Source organism: Gossypium hirsutum, chromosome D05 (assembly GCF_007990345.1).
Source record: "Gossypium hirsutum isolate 1008001.06 chromosome D05, Gossypium_hirsutum_v2.1, whole genome shotgun sequence".
Lineage (NCBI taxonomy): Eukaryota > Viridiplantae > Streptophyta > Magnoliopsida > Malvales > Malvaceae > Gossypium > Gossypium hirsutum.
Window position 1 is genome coordinate 12,169,438 of NC_053441.1, and position 18,372 is coordinate 12,187,809.

At 35.3% G+C, this 18,372-nt stretch overlaps 2 protein-coding genes across 6 annotated transcripts; one reads left to right on the top strand and one right to left on the bottom strand.

Annotated features, from left to right (window-relative positions):
* Window positions 1-443: 443 nt before the first annotated feature.
* Window positions 444-8,750, bottom strand: LOC107906063 (protein PHYTOCHROME-DEPENDENT LATE-FLOWERING). 2 transcript variants are annotated; one of them, XM_041093783.1, is made up of 12 exons: window positions 8,202-8,750; window positions 7,646-7,724; window positions 7,467-7,531; window positions 7,311-7,379; window positions 6,231-6,311; window positions 5,659-5,820; window positions 5,473-5,571; window positions 4,052-5,391; window positions 3,523-3,725; window positions 3,257-3,414; window positions 2,600-2,638; window positions 444-2,503 (listed from the first exon to the last, which is right to left on the bottom strand). In XM_041093783.1, exons 1-12 carry the CDS (start codon window positions 8,328-8,330, stop codon window positions 929-931), a joined length of 3,999 nt encoding a protein of 1,332 aa, XP_040949717.1. In that variant the 5' UTR covers window positions 8,331-8,750; the 3' UTR covers window positions 444-928. The 2 variants fall into 2 exon arrangements, with proteins under 2 accessions (XP_040949717.1, XP_016688407.2); XM_016832918.2 differs by having other exon boundaries at window positions 3,505-3,725.
* A 6,525-nt stretch (window positions 8,751-15,275) lies between these two features.
* LOC107906060 (protein FLUORESCENT IN BLUE LIGHT, chloroplastic) lies at window positions 15,276-18,050 on the top strand. 4 transcript variants are annotated; one of them, XM_041093786.1, is made up of 5 exons: window positions 15,276-15,457; window positions 15,768-15,931; window positions 16,293-16,455; window positions 16,908-17,228; window positions 17,637-18,050. In XM_041093786.1, the coding sequence occupies exons 1-5, from the start codon at window positions 15,373-15,375 to the stop codon at window positions 17,837-17,839; spliced, it is 936 nt and encodes a 311-aa protein (XP_040949720.1). In that variant the 5' UTR covers window positions 15,276-15,372; the 3' UTR covers window positions 17,840-18,050. The 4 variants fall into 4 exon arrangements, with proteins under 4 accessions (XP_040949720.1, XP_040949719.1, XP_016688394.1 ...); XM_041093785.1 differs by having other exon boundaries at window positions 15,299-15,457; window positions 15,771-15,931; window positions 16,275-16,455; XM_016832905.2 differs by having other exon boundaries at window positions 15,299-15,457; window positions 15,771-15,931.
* Window positions 18,051-18,372: the final 322 nt, after the last annotated feature.

The following is an 18,372-nucleotide window of genomic DNA, read 5'->3' on the forward strand; positions in this document are numbered from 1 at the left end:
TGTGAAATCCAAATGTTTTGCAAGAAGCAGAAACTTTTTTTAGGCTTTTAGCATTAGATATGGCAACTTTTATATTTTGTCACCATGAATTTTTCTTAAACTAGAAGCAGAAACTAGATTCTGAATAAAAACATTTGCATTAGATCACCTGCGCTTGTACTTCTAAAGCTAGAAACATCTTTGCTAGCTCATGGCTTTGCTAAAAAACCTTTAACCTTGCATTAGCATACTTTTGCTCTTCCGTTTCCATACTGAACCAATGCGAGACATTAGTTCAGTATGGTTTGCAGGTGGCTCATGCTCCTCTTTCCTGTTTTACTTTAAGGAATACTACAACGAAAATTTCCAGAAACCATATCACAGCTAAACATGAGAGACACCATTTTATGCTTTAAAATGGTAGATTTGTTATAAAACAAGAAGCTAATCTGTCATAAAAAGAATTGAATAAGATTCCTTGCCATTCATCTGTTCCAAGGAATGGTTCTACTTCAGGAATTGAGAAAACCGCTACTCTAAGCACTGTCGGAATTTAAATGAAATGTGCAACTACAATTTATAGTACCTGTGAAATGTACTTTTTTGAGAAGACGGGATTCAATTTCAAACACATCTTCGTATAGAAAATAGACACACCAACAACTAAGCCAAATACTCTAGTGGTACAAACTTAGTTATACATATACCAAAACTTGGAAATTCTAGGATTTTATATGGGGAAACGGCACACCATTGTAAATCGTTTGGTAACGGATTGGCACCAAGGCAGCTCAAGTATTGGTTTTCAAACTTATCAAAAATTAACCGAACTGCTTTCACCAACTGATGCTAAACTGTCTGCAAAATAGCTTTACAGGTTCTTCCACTGGGGATAGCTTGGAACAGAGGGGCTCTAGAGTTAGTATAAGATGATAGTGCAGAGAACATGTTATGTATTCCCGACAGAGTTGCTTTTATTCCCACCTAGCTCCATAGGAGAATTTGTGATGCTACTGACGGAGCCAAGGGTCTGAGAGCTCAATTGGGGGCTAGCTGGACAGCCCTCTGGGTTACAAGCATTTAGTGCATGAATAGCACCTGAGCTCAGTTGGGGACTCATGGGAGTCCTTTGATTCATTTGTTGTGGGCTGGCCTGTTGCTGGGCCTGCAGTTGCTGAGGTTGCTGGTTCAATTGTGAAATTCCAATGGGTGATGGTGAGCCTACCTGTGAGGGTGAAATGACAGCCTGTAGTGGTGAAGTTGTTTCTTGCTGCTGCTGCTGCTGTGGCTGCTGTTGTTGTAATTGCTGCTGCTGTTGCAGCTGTTGTTGCTGATGATGCAACTGCTGCTGCAACTGCAACTGTTGCTGTTGTTGTTGCTGCTGCTGCTGCTGCTGCAACTGCAACTGCTGCTGTTGTTGCTGCTGCAATTGCAACTGCTGCTGCTGCTGCTGCTGGTTCATGTAAAGGTTCATCCCAGGCATCATTTTTGGAGGACCCATGGACCCCATAGGCGTCCTTTGCATCGAACTCATGTTACCCTGGTTCAGATTTTGGCCCAGCATAGAAAGACTAGCAGAACCTGGATGCATCTGTCTGGGTCCAGACATTCCAGCTATGCTTGATTGAGGACTGCCTAACATGTTTCCTCGTCCCATCCTTAAGTTTGAAAGCAGAGCAGCTTGAGACGATAGTGCTCCAGACCGGAGCTGCTGGGTTATCGCAGTGGTAATATTTGCACCTGGAAGATTAATTGGATTTTGGCCCACATTTCCCATGCCAGAAATACCAGTCATTGGAGCTGATATTCCTGTTCCACTCATTCCCCTCACACCTCCGATTCCAGTGGCATTGCCTAGGCCCCCAATCCTGACCATGTTTCCCATACCTACAGCTGCACTTAGCCCCATCATTTTCCTCTGCATTTGCTGCTGCTGCTGTGGTTGCTGCTGCTGCTGGTGCAATTGCCGCTGCTGCTGCCGTTGCATCATCTGAAGTTGGAGAACTGAAGATTTGTTGACTATTTGATTGTTGAACTGCATATTTGAATTCTGCCCAATGGCATTCAAGTGTGAGAGAGGATTTGATCCAACCATCATTGGTGATCTCTGGAACTGCTGATGCTGTTGTTGAAGCAAGGAGTGCTGTTGACTTTGCTGCTGCTGTTGCGGTTGTTGTGGCTGTTGCTGTGGTGGTTGTGGATCTAGTTGCGATGGCCTTGCAGGCATTGAAGCCCCAGACAGAAGTCCTTGAGACATCTGTAAGGCCTGAGGGTTTCCAGGAGGTAACATCCTTGTGTTTCCTAGAGCACTCGAAGATGGATTTATAGACATATTGTTACTGCTATTCTGCTTTGCCACTTCATTGGTTGCCTGACCTGCAACATTTTCGGCATACTGCTGCATATCGGATGCAGAATTGTTGGGAAATGTTACAGCAGAATTTGGTTGACTGCTCGAGGCAAGCACACCTGTTGGTTTTGCCTGAACATCATCTTCCACAAGGTGATGTCCTTCACGCACCATCTGCATGAACAAGTTCAAATAAAATGGAAGCAAAATCATAATTGTAACCTAAAAAATCTCAAACCCTGAATATCAAAGACTGTTCAGCTAACATACCAGTGAACAGAACTGTGCTGCAAGCAAGTCCGCCATGTGCTGTTACAGGATTTAATGAGGTGAACATGTCAGAACAACAATGAAGGAACTCTAGCATGGATAAGAAAAGTAGAAGATATAAAGGTTTAATTGTACAAACTTCAAAATGCAGTGTAGCAGATGTTCATTGTATTGTTATGATTATCCCTTTAGCTTAATATTAAAATACCAGCCTAAGAGAAACATTTTATATAAAACAAGGCATAACTGACAGTCCTTGTCTTCTCAACATAGTTAAAATCCGCATCAGAGTTTAAACAGAACACAACGTAGGCTCCAAAAGGGAACATGAGTCAAAAAGAAAATGGTGCGGAATATCTAAATTCACAGGAAAGTGAAGTTAGATTTGTTGACGGTTAGACCCTGACAATCTCCAGGATGAGCAAATGAAAACTAACAATAAGTTGAATGAGCACCAAAGATAATATGTTTTCAAGACACCAGTAAGCACCCAGAAGCACCACAATCAAAATTTAGGAGGTGAGTGTAGAAAGAGGGAAAAACTAGCAAAAAAAACTCAAATAAATTACGGGCAGAGATTTGCTTTTACCACCCAGGGCCAGACAGTTTTTAATTGTCTATAAGGCATATTCATCTTTCAGCAACAAGTAAACTCACAGTATTGGGAAGTGTAGGAAGATGAGGAATATGATCCTCTGCACTAAGAATATCACCATCATCTATGTCTCCATAAAACATTGCTATGGTCCCATCAGTTGGTTTCTCAGACATAATCATTCTAGTTCTTGCCCTAGGAACTAGAGAAACGAGATTCCCTGTTAAAGCAGAGCAGAGTTAAAAGCAAGGGAAATGAACTGTAAATATTTTTGAAGGACCAGAACCTGACAAATAGCAAGAAAGCAAACCTTGAACAACACGCTCACCCTGCACAAAATTCAAGATTCTTGTCTTATAGGTATTCACACTGCCACCAAAAAGTGACTTTGACAATGGCTTCGACTCGTCTTTGAAATCCTCATTACTGGAAAAATTGCTTAGAAAGGTTGATACTAGTTGAGTAGAATGTGTGCTGGGTTTCCGGACATGATACTCATCAACCTTGTTCTTTTTTCTGTTGAGTTGACACCTGCAATTGGAACCGTAACATGAATAAAGCCATCTATACAACTTTTAACAGCAAATGTCAAGACATGAATTTTAGTTCTTGAAAACAACGAACAACATAACCAAGCAGGTGCCTACTTTCATGTTATGGTGTTCACTGTCCAACAGGACAAATTAAAAAAGCAAGTAGAGCAAGTTTCATATAAAGAAGAGGTAGCACTAGCCTGCTGTAAAGTTTGAAAGGATGATGCTAACACTATATACAGCATGGAAACACAAACTTACTTTTTCCATGGCTAGAAATCAATCAAAAAACTCCAATGGATAAATAATTCATTGGCATCATACCTCATAGTTACAATTTCAATCTTTGAGAACCTTTCGAGCACTGATTGATCAACCGAAGGTGGGGTTCCAACAGAAGGACTGCTTGCGTTTAATGGAACACTAATATTGCTAACACTTGCAGGAGAACCAACCGTATTGATTGCAGGGGTCTTAGGGAGGGAATTAGATCTTCGCTTAGCAACAGCTTGAGCCTGGTGTTGCCATTGCATAGAGTCATTTGCACTTGAAGTCAAAGATGGGGTACCTCCAACAGCAGGTACTGAGTTAACAGCTCCCTTCTCCTTTACAGTCGCTCCAAGGGAAGTGGTTGCCGCAACAGCTCCAAAGTGAGGTCCTACAGGACCACCTAAAAATTCCCCAGATTTTGCTGATAATGGAGATTGAGGCAAAGCCCCACCTGATAAACGTGGACTTTGCACTGATTTCCTTTTCTGGAACTGTTCTTCCTTTCTCACATCTTTCTCAACATGCTGATTAATATTGTTCCAAGGTGTTTGAGAGAAACCAGGTCTCGCAAATCCATGGAATGATCTTGGTTGAAGCCTCTGCTGTGGGTCCAAATGGTTTGCATCAGCTTCCCGGTTGAGCTCAGAGCCATCCAACTTGTCAGTAGGATCAAATGGCTCTTCCTTGGCACTGTATCTCAATGCTTGCTGTCCTGCAGAAAATGGCATTGCACCAGCCTCCTGATTCAAAACCCCTTCAAAAACCTGCTGAGGATACTTCTGCATGCCCGCATTTGCATACTGAATTCCTCTAGCCATTGATTGCTGGGGAAGTAACATATTCTTCCAGCTCATATCCTGTCCATGCAGGCCATCCATATGTGTCCCAACTTGATGCTGTGGAATGCCATCTGGTCCAACAGCATTAAGCCTAGTTCTTTTACTAAGGCCAGATAGGGGTGACATTGGACCATCTGCATTCTCCCGCTTCCCAAGAAGAGAAGCACCAGAGTTTATGCTGTCTGCATATGACATTGGCATGTCCTGCCCAACAGGGGAGGCAGCTGATGCACTGACAACAGAGCTAGATCCATGATCCTGCATGCTTCTAGAATTCATAAGCCCCATTGGATACATTGGTGACTGAGATGACATGGGAAGTGCAGAAACAGAGGAATCTTGCACAAAACTTTTAGGCCTTAATGCCAAAATATTGCTTGAACCAATATTTTGAGGAATCAGATTTTCCTGTTGTAGCATCAAACTCCCTGAAACAATTCCAGCCTCTCTCAACCTGCCAACCTTCTTGGCATTGAACTTACTAGTAGAGGTGACTGTAACTTCTGGAGTTTGCCTCAATCTCTTTCGCCGCAAACTACATGAAGCAAGGTCAAGCTGCAATTTGGAAATGGTTAAGAAAGACACAACTGGATGCTCAAAGTAGAAGAAATACACATTACTTTCTGAACTTGTTACCTTAGTTGGAACAGGGTTAGTACAGAGTCTGTCCAGTTTGGGGGTAGGATCTAAACAAAGTTGTGGTTGCAAGGCTTTCAATATCCGAGACTCCGCTTCCTGCAGTCAAAAAGGATTAAATGCAGAAATTCTTTGCAACATGTAAAGCAGTCAACTTCGAAGTATGGGAGAGCTGTCTGTATGTACCATTAAATCACCATATGTCCATGAATTATCTGAGCTCAATGGAATATCCTTCACTACATTCTCCAAAGACATCTTAAGGCACACTTTATTGATGATAGGGCATCCATCAATAGGTGGGGTGTTAGGTCCTTGTTGAGGTGCAACTTTCCGGTAATCACGCACCTTAAAAAGAAAAAAAACATAAATTTTAAATATGATTATATTATATTCCCAATATCTATGATCTAATAGTTACAGATGGCAAGTATTTGAATAAGCACAAACCAATACACCCAAAGCTCTCTTTCAGGTACACCAACAAATAAGTCAAAAGTTAAATGAGCACAAACTAACAAAGGTGGGAAACAAGAAAGAGAAGGGAAAAAAAAAGTAGAGATGGTGATCTTGTGAGTGATTTGTGAGAACAATCTTTGTCACAGATTGCACTATGGGCAGTTTAGGTTAGTGAGACTTGCTTTTGTACATGTTAAGACATGTAGTAACTGGAAGGAAGTAGCACAGATTCAATGGATGGCCTAGAATATGATTGACTTATTAGATAAAAGGATAAGTACAACAAGTTTATAACTCACCTCACATACAAGCATTCCATCAACATATTTGCAAGGTATATCATCCAAAATATCTCCTGGCAATCGGCCAGATTCAATTGCCTAAAATCACATTCAGAAACAATTGAGAGAACTTGAAAGTAGAGCTTCTGGTTAGAGGAAAATTTTTGGTAAAAGCAAATTGGAGTAATAATAACAGTGCAGTTTCAAGGAAATATCAAGTAATAGCCCCATTAAATTAACACAAAATTCTTCCTAAACCCCCAATGATTTCATTTCTCAAACCAAGTCCCGAGAGATGGGTGGGTTAACTCCACCAACAAACAAATCAAAATCACAAAGATTCGATTTGGATGTCACTTTTACTACTTGCTTTTTGTCTTTTCCTTTTAACTTAAGTTTCGGTAAAAAATTGAAAGTAAATAGTAAAAAGCAAAATCATAATTGACTAGACATGAATAAATGGCTAAAATGTAGTAAAATTTCCATCATGCTTAAAAAATCGAAAAGACCATGGTTTCTGCATCAATGAAAGTCTTTTTCCCCCCTAAAAATATATTGTTCTGGTGGATAAAAAGAATTTTTTTCAAAATATCAAAATTAAGAAACAAGCAAACTTAAAATTTATCGAAGGCCAATTTCTCCTATCTTTTGAAGAATACTTATGAATGAGTTAATCCCAGCCAAAATAGCTGAAGATTAAGTCAGGTTGCCAGGCAACAGAGAACTATGGCCAGGCATCTTTGAACAAAGCTTCCTCAGATCATTAAAACAGGAACATGATCATAGGACAAACCACTAGTCAACCCACCATTTACAGACAATTGATGCAAAGAATGAACTATAAAATGGAAAACGGAGATCATGCTACCCCACCCACCAAGGCTCAATGAAGGTAAGACAAATTTCTTTGCCAACCACATCAAAGACCTTGGTTGATCAAACCATGTAAATTGAAGATTTCTCCGATGTGGACTCAAACATATTTGATTAAAAGACCCCAACTTACAACAACATAGGAATAACAATGAAGATGAAAGATTATTTCAAATAGACAGAAACTGAAAACTGAAAAATATATACATTCCATTAAACACTTACTGAGAAGAGAGTTTCAGAGGACCTATCATATGGATGCTTTGGAGCATCCGGAACAGTATGCAAAGCCTCCTGAAAATTCAACAATTGCTTTAACTTAAAGTGACTTGCAAGGTAGAAACAAAAGAATCTGTCATTTTAGCAAACAAAAGATAGAACCTCTTGGGGCTTTCCAATAGAATAGCCATCTGGGTAAAGATTCAAGGTGAAGGAAATCTCATGATCTGCAAAAACAAGGAAGAACAAACAAACCAACGCACAATTCAAACATTATCAACTATCTGGAGAGCAGAAAATGAAAACAAAACCCAAACTACTTTTGAGGTTTTGAGTCTAACCTGCAGGAACACGAACCGTTTCATCAGAATTAATTGATTGAAACACCCCAGGAACACGCTCAACGCCTTCAACATCACCCTGGACAGATCAACACAAAAAAATCCATATAATCAGACAATATCACAAAAAAGAAAAGAAAAGAAACTAATTTATTTTCTCTATTCTTTTCTCTAATTGTGGGATGTGAGTCAAACTAAGAAATTATACTAAAATCAGAAGTTATACCAATTATTAAGGAAATTTAAGAAAAAAAATTAAAACTATACAAACCTCAACTACAGTACCTATTTTATTAAACACTTCAGCAATTCAATATATCCCTAGCTTCTACTTCTATCACCAACTAATAAGTAAAAATCTAGTTATACAGAATAAAAGTACAATTATAATGATTGTATTTTTTAAAAAAGTGAAAGTGGTAGCAGCAGCAGGATCTGTTCAGCAAAACAAAGAAACAGACGCGGAATTATCCTTCCATCAAGATTTCTCCTTTTTAACAATAGTTTATTTTTCTATCAACAACGTAAAGAGCCAATGGGTAAATATAGAAATTACCTGGAGCTTTCTAGGCCGTGAGCTCTCTTTAGAATTCTCGGAGACAACATCAACTGAAGCCTCCGATTGAAGACAATGCTTAGACTTGTACCTAGTACCGGTTTTTGAAACCTTAAACGAAACACCCATGTAAAAACTATTCTCTACTGTATCAGAATTAAACCATGAGAAAATTGACCTTCAAAGGGTTTTTGTTTGGATCAAGAGAAAATTAGGAAAATATTGAGACTTCACACAATTAGGAACCCAGATTGCGTTTTTCAGTAAATAGTCGAGAAAAAAAATATTAACAAATTCGTAAAAAGTAAAACTTGGTGGGTATTAATGAAATAATATAAGGACGTGTTTGGATGTGAAAAAAACCGAGGAACTTCAAGGAAGACAATTTTTGGGGGAAAAAGAAAGAAAGAAAAAACCCAAAGTGAAACAAATGTTAATAAGTTCTCCTGATGCGACCAAACAGTTTCGAAACTCAGAATCCTTTCTGAGAATCCCAACTTAGAAACTGTGTTAAAAAGAGCAATTGCATTTTATGGGGAAGACAAAGAGATAGACCTTGGTCCGCTTCTGACTTATACCCGAACAAACGACCCGATTTTACATGAATTTTTCATACCCAAGCCCAACCCTTTCAATATTATTGATTTTAGGATTTGAATTTACTTCAAATTATTGGAGAAGAAATTCATTCTAATACTTTCCATCACTTGTGGATAATTTTGTTTCGTTTCGATAAATTACATATTTTTTATATTAGAACTTTTATCATAAGCATATATGTCACATGTCGCGGCTCAAAATTCGTGGTTATTGTGCGTAAAATAACTCATAGAGGTCAACTTATTAAATTGACCCATTTGACTTACATAAATTGACCTGTGGAATACGTGGAAAAATTTAGGGTCTTTTTGATAAGGTGAAAATATTTTTCGGAATTAGTTTTCCCCATTTTTCAATGTTTGATTGGAGGAGAATATTTTTCTTTTGGAAAATTAATTCCGCAACAGGGGAAAATCAACCCATATTTCCGGAAAATGTCTTACCCCTTAGAAATCGGTAAGACATTTTCCACAGCTCATCTATTCACCCTTGAAACCATTTCCACAGCTCCTCATCATCTCTGCCTCATCTTCTCTGCTATTGTTGCTAATTTTTAAGCTGTATCCACAACATTTGCGTTTTGTTTTACTGCCGACAGTCTTCCCTAACCCTATCTCCCCTCCTCCCTTTATTTTCCCAAATCCAAAATCAAGGCATCAAGCTACCTCCGTCCTCCACCGATCCACCTCCACCGGTCCACCTTCGGTCTACCTTCGGTCCTCCACCCAATTCTAGAATCAAGCATTTAAGGGTTTGTTTATTCCCGAGTTGCCAACAAATTCGTATTTAAGGTAAGCTGTTTGTTTACTCGTTGATGTTCATAATTTGTTTGCCTTGTATTTTGATTTTTTGGGTAATAATGTTGCTAATTTTAACTTTTGCTTTACTGCCTTACAGTCTTCCAAATCTCTAACCCTATCGTGCCCTCCTCCCTTTTTTTCCCAATTCCAAAATCAAGGTAATGTCTATGCCCTGAGAATGGTTTTTCATTGTGTTTTTAAGCTGTTTTATTCGCGTTGTATTTTGCATAAGGTAATGTCTGTGATGTTTAATTCTATCCTCTGTTTGTCCTTTATATTGTATTTTTTCGTAATGCAAGTCTTGGTATTTTGCTTAAGCTTGGTAAGTTGGAAATGAATTGAAAATGTGAGTCTTTTGACAATGCTTCAGCTTAGTAAGTGAGAAATTAATGGAAAATGTTGAATTTTAGTATAGTTTTTAAGTTATTCAATGTGATTTATGAACTTCATTGCATTGATCTACTAGTTCTCTATGAGTAATATTATTGAGATTGTATTTTAAGATTGAGATATCTTTGAATATTGTTGCTAAAGAATCTGAATGCACATACTATTAGAATACTTTGTTATCACAACAGGATTATTTGCTTTGTTAGTTGTAGCCGTCCAGGCTTAGATTATTTTCAAAAGTTTGAGAGTCATATTCTTGTTGTTGTTGTCAGCTAGACCTTTGAATTTATCTCCGAAACCCTAAACCGGCTTGGACCCAATATGATCGAACTTGTATTGACCTGGTATAAAAAAACCTCAGCCTCCCAAACCTTAAATGAAGACCTGGAGCAGAAATAATCCAAAAATTTTAAAACTCGAGTTGATCTAATCTAAAACAAATCTGATCCATTCAAAAATATGAGCAACATATTATTGATTTGATGACATATAGAGTATAAGCAACATGGTAAAGATCAAGCTGACAGCAGACCAGGATAATCCAAAAATATGAGGCATTAGCATATAGAAATCATGCTCATTCCTTGATGTTACTTAAAAAAAACATATTATTTACACTAAGCAAAACAATACATGTTGACTTGTCACATTGTGCTGAAAACAAAGTTTCAACTGAGCAAATCACTCAAAATCGTCTTGCAGCATATGTACAGTTTACTGCTGCCAAAAGAATTGTTGCAGAGGAGACCAAAGTCCAGAAACTCTTTTTCTTTTGTACTTCCACAACTGATTTCTGCATTACCTCAACTTTCAGCTTCAAATCTTGAGCTACTGTCTCTTTCTGTCATTGATTGTCTGCAAGGAAAGAAAAAGTCAAGGTAACGAATACTTGAATTTTTGTTTTGTTTTTATTATGTAAACGGTGTATCTTGACCTGCTGCGTTTGTTTAATTGGATATTAAATTTGGAACTTTTAAAGAAGCTATGACTTCTTTTTTTTGCTTTGATTTACTTGTAAAAGTTAAAATTTGATATAGATTAGCTTTTAGGCCTTTGTAAAAGCTTACAATTCAATTTTTGAGACAGCTATGCATTAATGATTGTTTTAAAGGAAAGGATTAAACAAATTATACCAAATGATATAACCCCTAAATGATATAATCTAGTTTGAAATGTATGTAACATACTCTGTCAAAAGTTCTAAGAGCAAGATTGTGAGGTTCAATGAGCCTAAGTGGACAATACCTCTGTCAAAAGTTCTAAGAGCAAGTTTGCAGCCTGTTTCTTCTACAGAAGGAGGAGTGCAGTTAAAATTGTGAATGAAAGGTTTAGATTTGATCGATTTCTGTCTTTTTCTTCTATAATTTCCTGGCCTTATGATGCGGGGAACCTTATTGAACCCCATATTCTTTTAGGGAAATATAGTCATTTTTCTCATGTTGTACTAGCTGAACTGTATTGTTCTTTTATATATGTGCTGCTATAATTTTACCGGGTTGTTATACATTATCTTAACTCACACAACTTGTACCTGATGCAAATGTCTATATATACATGGCAAACACATTCTAAACATGAAAATATGAGTTGCATTTTACTAATATCTCTTGCGACTGGTGCCTGATGTGATGTCCATATATCCAAACATGAAAATGTTGGTTCCAATTTACATATCATGAAGATGGTAGTTATATAATTTTACATTCATGTGTTTTGGTGTGATTGCAGATCAAGGATGGTTTTGCTGAGGGGAAAGACCTGGTTGTCTATTATGTCTGCAATGGGGGAAGAGCAGATCTGTGCTCTCAAAGACATTGGTCCTAAGTAGTTTCAAATTCATTTATTGCAAATCTTAGATGGAACCATAAAAGACTTTGGCAGTACTAAATGCGGTTTTGATGTTTTGTTTTGGGTTTGGATAGAAAAAAGAGAACAACAATATAACTAGTTTCTTGTTGTGCTATGGATTACTGTTTTGCTTTTCTTTTTCAATAATTTTTATTATCTCGTATTTATTTTTTGTGTTGGTAACATTTAAACTCTAGCTTTTAATTGCATATTACACTTGCATTAGTTACCCAATATATATTAATGTAGCAATTTAAGTTTGACATATCATTTAGTACGAGTTAATACAATATACTAGTTTTTTTTTAAAATGAAATTTTCTAATAATTACAGTATTTTTTATTTTAATTTAAATCCCATGTTAAATATATGTATCACAAGAATCAGATTGGATAAAAGTAGAATCAAATTAATATAAAATTTAAATACAAATAAATGTTTTAATAATGAAGAAGTAAAATCAAATCGGTATAATCTACAAATAGATGAACATTTGGAATTTAATTAGATAAAACTTTTATTAATAAAAAATTTATTTATAAATAAATCATTGCAATATGTGTAAAAATAATTTAAAATATAAAAATTTATTAATATATATATAAATTTATTAATATATGTAAAACCAATCTTTCCGGAAAATATTTTCAGGAAATCTGTCAAACAGCAGAAAATATTTTACACAGATTCAATCAAACTCTAGAAAATATTTTCCAGTAAATCATTTTACAGAAAAGTAAAACATTTTCCAGAAATCATTTTATAGAAAACATTTTACTGCCAATCAAACAGACCCTTATCTACAGTAAAACTAGAATTATCAACGTAAATAATGTAAATCCTAAAAGGATAAGATTATATAGAGTTTAAATCTCTTAACACTCTCAGTTGTAGATAAACTTTAATATTAAGAGTCAATGCAACTCAATTTGTACGGTTGATTTTGGAGACCTCAACTATGAATAGAGATTTTTTCTGTTCGGATTGCGAGACAGAAAGTCTAGTCCTGTGACATATACATGTGGAAATCATATATTTAGAATAAAGTCATATTACTTTTAATTTTAATTTTATTTTATTTTAACATTATACATATTCCATATGTTATTATGATTAATTATTTTTAAATTATATGTTTCATTATTTATTATATGTTATTTTTTTTAACACACATCTATCTTCTAAATTTATTATTTTTTCATACATACGTATGTGATAAGATTTCATAAAATTTAAAATTTTAATTAAAATATATAAAATTAATTATAAAATTGGAAAAACAACATATTTTGATAATATTGTGAGATTGGGTTAAATCTAATTTTTTTTAAATAGTTAAAAGCTTGTTTCATCTTTCTTTGAATTCATTTTTTTAATGACGGATTATTTATGCTCTTTTGATATAATATATAGGAGGAAAATATAATTTAACGCATTCGAACTCACGTCCTCCTGCATTGACAACAATACTCATGCAATTTTAAATAAATAAATAAATGTATTCACATTAAAGTTTTTTAACACTTAGTACTTCTCATTTTAAACATTTATTTTCACTTTTAAGTAAATTACTATTCTATTCGTTGCCTTTTTTAAATTATATTAGATAATTTGTTTTAAGCATAACTTAATTATTATATGTATATTACAATTTATACGCCTTTTTTTTTAAATTAATCTTTCTCGTAATATTTTTCATAATAAACTTCTTTTTATTACTTTTAATTAGAATATTTTTTTCATAAAAAATTAAAAATTAAAAACTATATCACACATTGGAAGTTAAAATTCAATTAGGCACTTTATTTATGTTTTAAAATAATGTGAGATTTTTAGGGTTTAGAGAAAAATTATTTGTGATAAAATAATTAATTATTCATAATTATATAAATTATAATTTAAGTAAATAATAATCAATGTTGCAAATATATAATTTAAGAAGTTACCAAATTCTACAATTTCATGAAAACATTTTTTTTAATTCACCATAAAATTACATACACTATTTATTGCAAATATATTATTAATTTCTGTTTTCTTGATATCAAACTTAAACATTTTAAAATAAAAAATTAATTAAGTCTAAATTACTGATATAATTACAATAATAAAATATTTTCATATTTCGTAATTGTATAAATTATAATTTTAGTACATAATAATTAATGTTGCAAACGTAATTCATGTATATAATTTAAGTTATTATCAAATTCTACCATTTCATGAAAACATATTATTTAATTTTCCATAAAATTACATGCACTATTTATTGTAATTATATTATTAGTTTTTTGTTTTTTGTTTTTATATAATTACAAGAGAAAGTGTGATTAGTACAATTCGAATTCAAACCAACGGTGAACACCATGCCTATCATGCCAACATACGAGTTTCATTAATTTTTATTTTCTCAAAATCAAATCTAAACATTTTAAAATGAAAACTTAATTAAGTCTACAACTCAATACCAACCCGTGCACATGGATATGCATACAATTAGTAATATAATTACAATAATAAAAAGTATTCATATTATTTATAAATTTTATTTAAAATATTAATATATTTTAATTAAACATAAATTAATTGGTGGATACGGGTATACAACAAATTAGTAATATATTTGCAATAAGTAATTGATAATTCAAATTTCATACCATCTCTATTTTCATCTTCTACTGTTAAATTTGTATTGTTAAATTAGTAATACTCTAGTTGCATTATACCAGTTGACCACCAGTTTGAGGGAATTGATACTTTACAAACATGCCACCAGATTTTGCAGACCACGTCAAAGGTATCAATGACACAGGTATGTATGTATGCATGCATGCATGCATGTATATATGTATGTATGTCTTGCCTTTGCTCATCTTATACATCAAACTGCACTTGTCTATAAAAGAGCATGCAAACAAGACATTGAAAAGCATCTTAGATGTTGTGCACCATCTCTGCGATTGCAATATCCCTGCTAGACTGATATTTGGTATCTCGGTTCCAGACAGTAAAAGTCACCAAGTTCTTGTTCTTTTCTTTGATGTTAATCAAAATCTGATTCGATACAGTTATAACAGAAGGCACTCAAGAAGAGAATTGCACTCGAAATTGCGGCGAGATATAGGAGGCTTGTGTTAAGAGAATGATGTAAGAACAAGAACTTAAAAGTTTGTACCCGGAAAACTCAATGTGAGCATCAAGAAGCTTCTAAAAGGGCAGAACATATATAGTATTGAGTGATTCCAGGCTTTGTTGGAACAAGGTTTTGGAGCTAACAATAAAAAAGGGTATTATATTACAGGGTCGCCTCCTGATTTGAGCTTCTCGAAATTTTAGTTCATTGGAATTTGGTTTAATGGTCTGTTTTGCTCCTGTTTTATTATTGGAGATTTTATTTATCCGCTGATTAATCAGAATTATAATGAATGACATGAGTGTTATTTTTATAAAATTCTAAGGTCATATACGTCCTCCATTGCACATACTATATAAAACACTTCGCTTCGGGGAAAATCCAACTTTTATCCAAAGCAATGGCAAAGATAATCCATTTCTCTTGCTTCCTCACTCGCCCATGCTCCCTTCCATCTCCACTCTTCCGCAGAACCCAATTTCCTGGTCAGTAATCACTTCATCTTCTCATTTTTGTTTTACTCTTCTTTGCTTTTTAATGTAAGCTTTGGGTTTCTTTTTAATTTAGCAATATGCTCTTCATTCATGTATTTATCCCCCCAAAAAACTGAATTTTGAGGCAAAACTGGATATAAATGTGAGGTTTTGAAATGGGTATTTGAAGAATGATTAAATAAGGGATGGAAAAGTTTCAAACAGTGACTCAAATGACTTATAGAATTGAGTTAATGGTGGAGTGAACTGTGATTGTATAATAATCTCGGAGTTAAAATTTTAGCATCTTTTGTATGTAAAGTAGGAAACTTTGGACAATCCTTTGAAGATGTTAATGGAGCAGTTGAGATTCATCATCTGTTGCGAGAAAGGGGTAAACAGTCCTTGCTACGCTGCCAAATGCCAGAGGGAAAGAGGGTCTTGGACCGGATTTCGTCACATTATGACCAGTTAAATGCACTTGAGGTATGATGGTGAGTCCTCTGGACAGCTTTATTTGCTATTATTATTTCTGATCCTGGTTATTTGATATGATTCTAGCAAAGTCCAAGCAGTTAGCTTCTTATTTTAAGTTTATTTGATATGATTCTAAGAATCTAAGCTACGCGATCACCTTTAGGCTAGAGAATATATATATTGTTTGGACATGATAAGATTTATAGAATGCTTAAATTTCAATAATTGTAGTTCAAGATAGATCCCTATGCCTAAACTACTTGTATTTTGGCCATTTATGGTGTATCAAGTCACTCTTTGAAAATTAACATGATTTTCTCCTTTTTCACTCAACTGTTCTAATGGATTGAAGTTGATGATGCTGGGACAGGGAGGATTTTGGTTAAGAGTCCCGATGACAGCATTTCTTGCCGCCAACATTTTGATATTTACTGCTCCTATGAAAGCCCTGGCAGAAACTTGTGAAGCTGATAACTCCTTTTTCAACATGCCTTTACTGCTATTTGTAGCCCTTATTGGTGCCACAGTTGGAGGTATCTTTTTACTTAGCCTCATCTTTGGTTCTGGTCCATAATGGCATGCCACTTTGTGTGCTTTTCAAATGAACATACAGCAATTCAAATACATCCAGCTATTGATGTTTTTCGTTGTTCAAACTGTATTTGATGTGCTTGAAGAAATTGTTATCCTAAAATACCTTGAACTGGATTGATCCCAACATATCCTGAAAAGAGATTCTAAATGGCCGATTTAAAATGTTAGAAAACTTGTCTCGTGCAGAAGCCTAGAAATAAGATAGCTGTTTTCAGTTGGGAATACCAATTTGAAATGGGTGACTGAAACATCTAACTACACAATTTCCACTTTTAAACACAGGAATCTATTCTGAGCAGTCTATATAACTAATGAAAATGAACTTTCAATGCCTTGTTTTACATTATGTTGGACTTTTTTTGTTTTTGATCATCCACAATTTGCACCTTAGGATTGCTTGCACGGCAGAGGAAAGGGGAGCTGCAGCGAGTGAATGAGCAGCTGCGCCAGATCAATGCTGCTCTAAGAAGGCAGGCTAAGATAGAGTCATATGCTCCCAGCCTGAGTTATGCTCCCATCGGTGGTAGAATATCAGAAAAGGAAGTAATTGTTGATCCAAGAAAGGAAGAGTTGATTTCTCGACTGAAGAGCGGGAAGAACTTTTTAAGAAATCAAGAACTTGAGAAGGCTTTTCTAGAGTTTAAGACAGCACTGGAGCTTGCTAAGAGTCTAAAAGATCCTATCGAGGAGAAGAAGGCTGCCAGGGGTTTAGGTCTGTATCTTCTCCATTTATTTGCCTGTCTAGTCTCTATTCCTAATTTAGTATGGTAAAATGCTTATGGTTTGAGCCAAACCAAGTGGCCAAAGAGAGATAAGGATTATGATACCTTATGGAATTCCCTTGGATCTGTGAGAATCAATCTATTAGATACTCAGAGAAGTGACTTCATTATGAATCTTATATTTGGTATCAAAGGAAATCCCATATCGCTTTTTTGTACCAAGTTGCAGTGCTAAAGCATAAAGCGATGAATCGTAAAGCCCTTAAAACTTGTACCAGCTAATTAATTTATGTGTTTCTTTCTGGGGAGTGATGCAAAAAACTTCTTTTCTTACAGCTGGGATCCCTTTCCATGAAGGGTAGCAGAAACTTTTAACAGTTAAGTTTGATTGATTTCAGGTGCCTCGTTGCAAAGGCAAGGCAAATATCAAGAAGCCATTCAATACCACTCAATGGTTTTAGCAATATCTGATCGAGAAGGAGAAGACTCTGGAAATACAGAAGCTTATGGAGCAATTGCTGACTGCTACACCGAGCTAGGAGACCTTGAGAAAGCAGGGATTTTCTATGACAAATATATTGCTAGGTTGGAAACAGACTAATGAAGCTGCATAATCCACCAGTTCTACCACCTTTTAATGTATTTCTAAATAATTATAGAGACTATAGACAGCTTGCTGACATCCCCTTTTCTCCCATTTTAGCATTACTGTTGTTAGTTGCTAAGTGCAGTCTTTCAGGCACTGAAATTGATTTTGTTGGATAATGCATTGTAACTCATGTTTCTTCCAAAGAGAATACCCATTTCACTTTCCCCTTTTTGTTTCCTCCAATCTTCGGCATCCCCGTTTGCTCGGATTCTGAGATTCTGAATTTTTTAATGATTATTTGATTAAATCATGCATCAAGGGCATTACAGCTGGAATGCTTCCTTTACTTAATGCAACAGAAAATGCCCGTCAATTTGTCAATCCCCGGCCAGTTGGTGCCCCATCAGCTCTGAAATGTTCGAGCGCAATTATGACATACGAGTCTCCTCACTCTGTGTATATCTTATGTGTATTTTATCTTGTTCCTTGAAGATTTTAGTTCAACTTATGTCTGATTCTTTAGTTCAACTTGTGTCTGATTCTTC

Excerpts from the sequence above, each read along its gene's own strand:
- LOC107906063 (XM_016832918.2), bottom strand. The coding sequence starts at position 8,330 with ATGGGTGTTTCGTTTAAGGTTTCAAAAACCGGTACTAGGTACAAGTCT. Across the intron at positions 5,392-5,472 it reads CTAACCCTGTTCCAACTAAG|CTTGACCTTGCTTCATGTAG; the intron begins GTAACAAGTTCA and ends TCCAAATTGCAG. Across the intron at positions 3,726-4,051 it reads ATTGAAATTGTAACTATGAG|GTGTCAACTCAACAGAAAAA; the intron begins GTATGATGCCAA and ends TTCCAATTGCAG.
- LOC107906060 (XM_041093784.1), top strand. The coding sequence starts at position 15,373 with ATGGCAAAGATAATCCATTTCTCTTGCTTCCTCACTCGCCCATGCTCC. Across the intron at positions 15,458-15,767 it reads CCGCAGAACCCAATTTCCTG|TAGGAAACTTTGGACAATCC; the intron begins GTCAGTAATCAC and ends TTGTATGTAAAG. Across the intron at positions 15,932-16,274 it reads ACCAGTTAAATGCACTTGAG|TTGATGATGCTGGGACAGGG; the intron begins GTATGATGGTGA and ends AATGGATTGAAG.